This window comes from Erpetoichthys calabaricus, chromosome 6, assembly GCF_900747795.2.
Source record: "Erpetoichthys calabaricus chromosome 6, fErpCal1.3, whole genome shotgun sequence".
NCBI lineage: Eukaryota > Metazoa > Chordata > Cladistia > Polypteriformes > Polypteridae > Erpetoichthys > Erpetoichthys calabaricus.
In genome coordinates, this window is record NC_041399.2 from 201,010,557 (window position 1) to 201,019,435 (window position 8,879).

The window sequence follows — 8,879 nt, forward strand, 5'->3', positions numbered from 1 at the left end:
GTAGGGGCCAGAGTTTAATAAAAGCAGCACTGGGACAAAGAGAATGCATCCATTGATGTGTGATTCTGTATCATGTAACTTTTCCACTTTTATTTCCACAGGTGAGCTGAAAACAATATCAAGCACAAATCAGCCAAAATGTTCCCAGTTTAGGACAATTGCACCAAAGGTTTCTCCAACTCTTGTTTCCCCAGCCATTTTGTCCTGTCAGTCATCCTGTATGCCTGATGCACCTGTGACCAACTCAAAATCCATCATTGTACCAACTCAGAACTATGCGTTAATGCAGGTTGCTGGACATGAAGGGACTTTTTCCCTTGTAGCATTATCTCCATCTTTATCGTCTCAGTCTCCTCAGCAAATCCAGAAAGATACAGCTTTTTCCAAAAATATTAAATTGCCAATCCCAAGGTGTCAGCCTTTGAGAAGTAAGCAGACTCCTGAAAAGAAACGTAGATCCCAAAAATCACTGAAGTTTGCATCAAATGAATCTAAAGATCAAAATAAAATAAAGGTTCAGGTAAAGCCATCTTCATCTGCCACTATGCACTCTGTAGCTCCATCAACATCAGATGGGTCTGAGCAAGTCATACTTATTGACCCAAGATCCTCTGAAATCACTGTTACCACTTTGCTTCCTGAGGACGCTACACTAGACAACAAACCTATTGAGAAGCCCTCTGAAACAGATCAGTCCTTTCAAGATCCCTCCAATGCATCAGTGCTTCAGCATGTCCAGGTCATAGCAAACACTTCTGGATATTCCACATTATTAACAAAACAAGATAAAACAATAAAGAGTCCCAAAAAAGAAGAATCATTGTCAAAGTCAATGGACCCTTCCAGTAACATTACTGTCTTGTCACCAGCGATATTGAGCAACACTATACAAATTATCCCTGAAAAGCTACCAATTTTACCTTATTCCAAAGTTAAAGACACAATCTACTCAATGGCTAAATCCAATGCTGAGTTACCTGAAATATCTTCCATCAACACACAGCCTATTGTAGGCAAACAAAAAAGGATCAATTTAAGGCACTTGCCAGTCCCAAGCCAAATGTGCCAGAGGGAACGTTCAGATTCTCAATCATCTTTGCATCAAACAGCCACAAAGCATTCAACAAGTGATCTGGAAAAAGAAGTTAAAGAAAAACCTCAGAAAATGATCATTGGTCCTGGGAAAAAACGAGGTAGAAAAAGAAGGACCATTGAAGATGTGCTAGCTCTTGAAGCTAAAAGAAAGAGATCATTTTCTTTTATTAAGAAAAGTGGCACTGACAGTCCAGTTGCTGACAGTTTTAAATCTCAAGAGAAAATTATTGACATTTCAAAAAAGTATCGCAACATAATGCCTAAGCCAGTTGTGGTTGTGGAACCTGTCCCTCAAGCGAAAAGCGTTAATCCTCTCTCTTCAAATGAATGTTTGGACCGCAAACTTTTTATGTCTCATAAAGCTGATAGTGATGATGCTAATCATCCTGATGCCATTCAAACCCTTGGCAATGCCTATGTGCTACTAGGGAGCAAACAGTTTTATAAGTGTCCTACGTGTGACCGCTGCTTTCAGTTTAAGCACCACCTTCAAAGCCACATGAACAGCCATACCAACAGCAGGCCATACATGTGCCCGCTCTGTCGGAAAACCTATGCTCATTCCGGCAGCCTCAGCACCCACATGAAGCTTCATCACAGTGAAGGAAGGCACAAAAAAAGTATGCCCTGTGAATTCTGTGATAAGGTCTTTGGATATGTTGGAGTCTATTTTAGCCATCTGAAGGAAGTTCATAAGGTAATCCTCAGTGCAGAGCCTTCAGTAAAACAGCATCATCAAGTGCAGAGTGGAAAAACAAAGGAAAGGTAGGTGCCTGATTGATTCCAGTTAATTTAAAATGCAATGATGAAGAGTTACACTACTTTTTAGGATTTTTTTTTCTTTCTCTAGGGTCACTTGTTTCTTTTTTTTAAAGATTTTGTTTTTTTCTGATCAAATTTTTATTGAAATACAAAACAAATACTTTAAAGGGAAACATAGGCCATTACAGTAAAATAAAACTCCATGCTTGGTGCCTACCCCCTAGCACAACAAAGCCTATACCATCCCAACCGTACCCAGTACATAGTAGTAGTGGCAACAAAAGTGTAAAGGTGCCCATGAGGAGACAGAAATAGAAAACAAATACTTTGAAGGGGAACATAGGCCTTTACAGTAAAATAAAACTCCATGCTTGGTGCCTACCCCCTAACACAACACAGCCTATACCATCCCAACCGTACCCTTTACATAGTAGTAGTGGCAACAAAAGTGTAAAGGTGCCCATGAGGAGACATAAATAGAAAACAAATACTTTGAAGGGGAACATAGGCCTTTACAGTAAAATAAAACTCCATGCTTGGTGCCTATCCCCTAACACAACGCAGCCTATACCATCCCAACCGTACTCAATACATAGTAGTAGTGGCAACAAAAGAGTAAAGGAGCCCATGAGGAATCAGCTTAGTATTGATTCCATTAAAGAGAAGAAGAGCTAAAGATTAGTGTTGCTGTTGAGGACCTTGGTGCATCCGTGACTGGACCACCTGTACCATATCCCTTTATTTATCAATATAAGAGCCAGATGTCCCATTCATTCTCAATGATAGCAACTCCAAAACTATCATGTTAAGAAAGGAAGACTTCCAGACAGAAAAAGAAAAAGAATCAGCAGTTTTCCTGTGAGAGCGCTGCTGCCTCGCAGTTAGAAGACCAGGGTTCACTCCCGGGTCCTCGTTGCGTGGAGTTTGCATGTTCTCTCCGTGTCTGAGTGGGTTTCCTCTGGGTGCTCTGGTTTTCTCCCACAGTTCAAAGACATGCAGGTTAAGTGCATTGGCGATCCTAAATTGTCCCTAGTGTGTGCTTGGCGTGTGTGTGTGTGTGCCCTGCGGTGGGCTGGCGCCCTGCCTGGGGTTTGTTTCCTGCCTTGAGCCCTGTGTTGGCTGGGATTGGCTCCAGCAGACCCCCGTGACCCTGTAGTTAGGTTATAGCGGGTTGGATAATGGATGGATGGATGGATGACAAACAGTGGGCTTTACAAGATGGAAGTATATTGTTCTAATTAGTTATATAAGGTGATTGTCACACCGCTATATTATCCTTTAATTTTTTTCAAATCCATCCAGTAGATATATATTTTTAAACACAATATCAATTTTTAAATACATTCATATAGTTGAGGGTAATAGAAGTTGAGCCAATCCCATTATTAGCAAGACCTGTTCCTATGGACAAAATGAGTAGAAGTGCAATAGCCATAAACACAGTGACCAGGCTGGGATTCGAGCCTAGTAATCTCGAGCTCTGATGCAGTCATATTATTAAAATAGATGTGTCGTTATATTATATTATTAACTTATAATTTGGTGGTTGCAGTGCAGAGGAATATATTTGTGCAGAGGCTGGCATTGCTGTCTCACAGTTCCAGGATCCTTTGCTTGGCAATATGTCTGCCAATTTCTGTTTTTGTGTCTGTTTTTTACAGTTTTCACCCACATCCCAAGAGCTAGAGTGTCTAGCTTACTTTTAAGTTTGCCATGTATCAGTTGATATAGGTGTGTGCTTAAGTGTACACTGCTATGGTCTGGCTTTCATTCACAGATGGTGCAGTGAATTCAGAAAGTATTCAGATCCTTTCACTTTCTGCACACTTGATTGTGTTGTAGACTTCATTTTCAATGGATAGATTTGCTATTTTTGCATTCACATGCAGTAACCCATAGTGATGTAGTTGAAACATGTTTTCAGAAAGTTTTGAAATTTTATTTAAAAAAATCAAAAACTGAAATCTGTCATTCATGTAAGTATTCAGACCCTTGGCTCTGGCACTCCAGGTTGGGTCATTTGGCCAAGCTAAGTAACTGTGCAGGAAGGGCCATGACCAATGGTAGAGTGGCTAGATGAAACCTCTTTTAAATAAAAGACATGACAGTTCACTGGGAGTTTGCCAAATGGCATTTAAAGGACTTTTATGTGATGAAAGAAAACATGGAACTCTTTGGGCAGAACACCAAACACTATGTCTGATCAAGACCAGGCATTGCTCATCATTTGCCTGATGCCATTCCTGTGGTGAAGTGTGGAGGTGGCAGCATAATGCTATAGAGTGCTCCTCAGTGGCAGTGTCAGAATTGAGGGGAGAATAAATGCAGCCAATTACATAGAGGTCCTTGTAGAAAACTTGCTCCAAAGTGCACAAAGGTGATGGTTTACTTTTCAGCATGACAATGTTCAGAAGCATACAGTCCCATACAATGCTGGAGTGGCTTTGGGACAAGTCTCTGACTTTTCTTGAGTAGCCCAGCCAAAGCCCAGACTTAAACTCCATCGAACATGTATGTAGAGATCTGAAGATGGCAGTTTACAGACGATTCTCATCCAATGTAACTAGAGCTTGAAATGATCTGCCAGGGAGAATGGGAGAAACTGACAACATTCAAGTGTGCAATACTTGTAGAGATTTTCCCTAGAAAATACAAAGCTGTAATTGCTGCCAAAGGGCTTGTACATAATACTGAATTAAAGATCTAAATACTTCTATGAATGAGAGATTTTTGTTTTTGATTTTTTTTTCATAAATTTACTAAAAATTTGTTTTCACTTTGTCAATATGGGTTATTGAATGTAGATTAGTGGGCAAAAATGGCAACTTTATCAATTTAAAATGAAATCTACAACTCAATAAAGTGTGCAAAAAGTGAATGGGGTCTGAATACTTTCTGAATTCACTGTATTATGGCCTTCCTAGCCACTCTATCGTGGTACATGGTTCTACATGATTCATCAATTAGTACTTTTTGTCTGATGAGGCTGACTAAAAGACAGTGATAGATTGAGCAGGACGAGAAACCAGATTTGTGGAGCTCACTCCCAGATGGAAACCTGCCTCTATTGTCCCACACTCAGAGGCTCAAGGATTGGCCTCCTTAGCCATTTAAAGTCACAGATTTAACCTTGACAGTCATTATCCTTGTTTTGGGTGATATCTCAGAGACAAAGAGTGAGAAAATGAAACAGAGAGACACAGTCTCTGAAAATAGATAGACCGATAATCTAGTGCACTGCAAAAAGATTATTATACAAGCTCAAAATGTTGTAAACCACATGTGTCAATCTGTTAGTTGGCTGTTTAGAGTGAAAATGAAACCATGACTGCAATGAGCACTTGTCATGCCCCACCTGGAATGTCATTATTTTGGCCAAATGTGTTTAAATGTAAATTTTAATAATTTTCCTGTAAACAAATAAATTAATATCTAGTTAGTTAATGCTTTTCTGAGGTATAGAAAACAGACTGGACCAAACATTTTCTAGTTGAAATTTCAATATTAGCATGATAACTATTAAAAATATCCATCAGCATGTAAAATGCTATCCATCATACTTACAGAGAATAAAATCATTCAAATGTGTTTTCCAGATTTTCTAGTTAGATGAACATATGTATTGAATTAGATATGTGACTTTTTGACCAAACACACTCTCTACAAACAGGTTGACAATCAATTAGAGTTTTAGAGAACTAAGGTCAATTAGAGCGTTAGAGAATTAAAAGAAAGGGCAGAAAATGCACATGAGGCAGCAGTAGACAGGGATAGATATGCAGAAAAATAAGCGCAAGAAATATAATAATAACAACAACTCCTCCCAAACACTTAAACGAATTACAAAATGAAAAGAAAACTGCTGATTTTGCTAATGATAAGAGAGCAGTCATAGTGAGGCATTGCGGCAACTATTATTCTAATCTTACAAGGAGATAGAAAATATTTTATGAGAGGGGACCGAGAGATGGACATAGTGAGAAAAATGGAGTTTCGGTAATCAGTAATCAATACTATCTTTCATCTAAGTCAAATCTTTAATGAAGTATCAGAATCATAAGCCAGAAAAAAATAATTCCTGAAACCAAAGAAATGTAACACTATAGATTTGCTAACTCACACTATGTTTATCCTTTCTCAGATACCTAAAGGATGCATGCCCGGTAACCTTTATATGGTTGTTCTGATGATATTACATGCCTTGCAGAAAATGGCGGTGCCAGTGATAAATCAAAATGGTGTCACATAATAATGATAAAAAAATTGTAACTTCTAGCTATATCTTCTAGGAAAAACTATTTAAAATATGAATTCATTTGGTAGAACACACCCCAGACAAATGCATAGTTTGAAGAAGAACGATAAAAAATTGCACAAAAAAATAAAGAAAATGCTAATTCATTGTAGGTATGAAGGAGCTCCAGTAGCCTTTCTTGACATGCTTCTGCTAAATAACTTGTTGGCTGATAGTCCTCTGTGCTGGTGTGTCAGAGTAGGGTTGTGTGGAATTGTTTATAATGACGGTCAGTTTTGCCTTCATTCTCTCCTTCACTATTACTTTCAGAACATCCAAAAGGCACCCCATAATTGAACCTGCCTTCTTAATTAGTTTGTTGATTCAGGGGGTCCCTCTTCAAGTGATGTTACTGGCCCAGCAGAGTACGGCGTAGAACAAGGGTGTCCAACTCCGGTCCTGGTGGGCCGCAATGGCTGCAGGTTTTTCCTAATCAGTGAGTAGTTTTCACTGCTAATTAACTCCTTTTCCCTTCAGTTTAATTGCCCAGTTTTGAAGGGTTCAGCCATCTGAATTGATTTGTTTCTTCTTTAAATGACAGCCAAACAGAAATGAGATGTGAAACGAGCCAGTTTCTTAATGAGAAGCCGATCCGTGCTGTTAATTAAAGTCATTATTGAATATTATGACTTGTTGCTGCTCTCATTCTGCTACAGCAGGGTGTTGATTTTCTGTTTTAACTAAGACCACTATCAAGATGTTTTGGTGACCTGAGCAGACCAACATGACCGAGAACTTCACCTTTCTTTATTTTCACGTGAGCTGGTCATGTGGCGGCTTGTTTTGTGTCTCATTATTTTTTGGCTGCTCATTAAAATAAAAGAAACAACTAAGGGGTCTGAGTCACGTCAATTAAAACCAAGGCAAAACAAGTTAATCAGCAGCAAAAATGGCTCACCAATTAAGAAGATGGTTAGAATGAAAACCTGTAGCCAATGCGGCCCACCAGGACTGGAGTTGGACACCCCTGGTGTAGAAAATCACACTGGCCATCACAGAGTTGCAAAACATGTAAAGAACATTACTGCCCACATTAAAGAAATTCAGTGTTCCTAGGTAAATAAGGGTCTGCTCAGAAAATATTCAGACCCCATCACCTTTATTGTATTGTAGATTTAATTTTAATGGATATATTTGCCATTTTCGCCTGTCAAACTATATTCAATAACCCTTAATGACAGAATGAAAACATGTTTTCAGAATGGTTTCCAAATTTATTAAAAATCTGAAACTGAAATCTCATATGTGTGCCTTTTTAAGTGATGTCCAAACAATTCAGCTTGTCACAGGTGGACTCTGTTAAACTTCTTGACACATCTCAAGGATAGTTAAAGGAACCAGGATGCACCTGACCGTAATCTGCAGTGCCACAGCAAACATCTGAATACTTACATAAATGAAAGATTTCTCTTTCTTTTTATACTAGAAAGAAAAGGCTTGTGAAGGCTGCAGGGCCTAAGAAGTATTCTGTTACCATATATGCCCAATGCTAGTACAATTATGAATGAATTGCTATACTCAACTCTGCCATTTACCCCCCAGTGTGCAAAATACAATCTGATAATTAATTTTCTTTTTTGTCACTCTTAACAGACAACCAATGCCGAGTCCAAAAGAGACTGTGGAGCTGCAGATTAAGTGTGGCCGCTGTCTGGCCATTACCCCCACCTTTGCTGATATGAAGCTGCACTTGCTGTACGTTCATGGAGAGGAGATCCAAGTTCGTCTGAAGGAAGGAGTCATGCAAGGTGGTAGGGATGCTGAAGATGAGCTGGTAAAGCATGCTGCCCGCTACTGGAAACAGCTGAATGAGAAAAGGAACCTCGTAAAGTGTGGGAGTTGCAAAGAAGAATTTTATTCCTTCTCAAAGCTTAAGAGACACATCTACTGCCACCACCATGACGAGTCAGAAATAATCATAGAATGTGCAAGTCACGAAACAGAGTCTGAACCCACAGTAAAGGAGAGTACATCCAGAATATTAGACAGCAACTCTGATCTTGGGAGTGAATTAGGTTTCCACTGTATCTTGTGCAAGGAAGTGGCGGACAGCAGTGATGAACTCTTTGTTCACTGGCAAAGCTATCACAAGTGTGAGAATCCAGAGCTGTTGTGGACAATCATTAGCTCGTATATACAACGTGAAAATGGTGGAAAATGGGAGTTGTTATGATTGAATTATGTTAAAATTGACATTATATTATGAAAAAAGATGCTATAAAATAAAGTAAAACATTTCGGGAGACTGTGCCTTTGATGGCAGCAAAATCATTCAAAACTGTAAGTGTCATTTTTAATCCTTGTTCAAAGACTGCAGAAGCAATATTGAAAATGTAAATCAGGATACAGATTATGGTAAATGTATATTTGATACAATGTCATTTTATGATAACTGAAAATTATTGGATAAAGTCTATTGATAATATTTTAAAGTATATTTACTTATAAGAATACAAATTATTGTCTTTAAATCACCCTTTCAATTGACTTTTTTTTTACTTAATATTTATTGTTTTGTACAGGGTGAGCCAAAGAGAAGTACTACATTTAAAATGTTTATTCTACAAAAAAACTACAAGATAAAATAAATTTCATTATGACACAAGAAAGGGAATAAAAAATAGATTTTTTTCACTGTGTTTTAAAAATGATGTCTTCAGGGTGGTGGCCATCATTAGTGATAAATTCTTCAAGATGATTTCTGAACGCTTGCATGACTCGTTCAGAC

At 38.5% G+C, this 8,879-nt stretch overlaps 1 protein-coding gene across 4 annotated transcripts in view; it reads left to right on the plus strand.

Moving 5' to 3' along the window:
* znf438 (zinc finger protein 438) overlaps positions 1-8,619 on the plus strand; it is a 164,824-nt gene extending 156,205 nt beyond the window's left edge. For all 4 annotated transcript variants that reach the window (XM_028804324.2, XM_028804326.2, XM_051928969.1 and 1 more), the window contains 2 exons: positions 102-1,860; positions 7,745-8,619. In XM_028804324.2, coding sequence (XP_028660157.1) covers positions 102-1,860; positions 7,745-8,324 — 2,339 coding nt within the window. In that variant the 3' untranslated portion in view covers positions 8,325-8,619. The remainder of the gene's footprint in view (positions 1-101; positions 1,861-7,744) is intronic.
* The last annotated feature ends 260 nt before the right edge of the window (positions 8,620-8,879 follow it).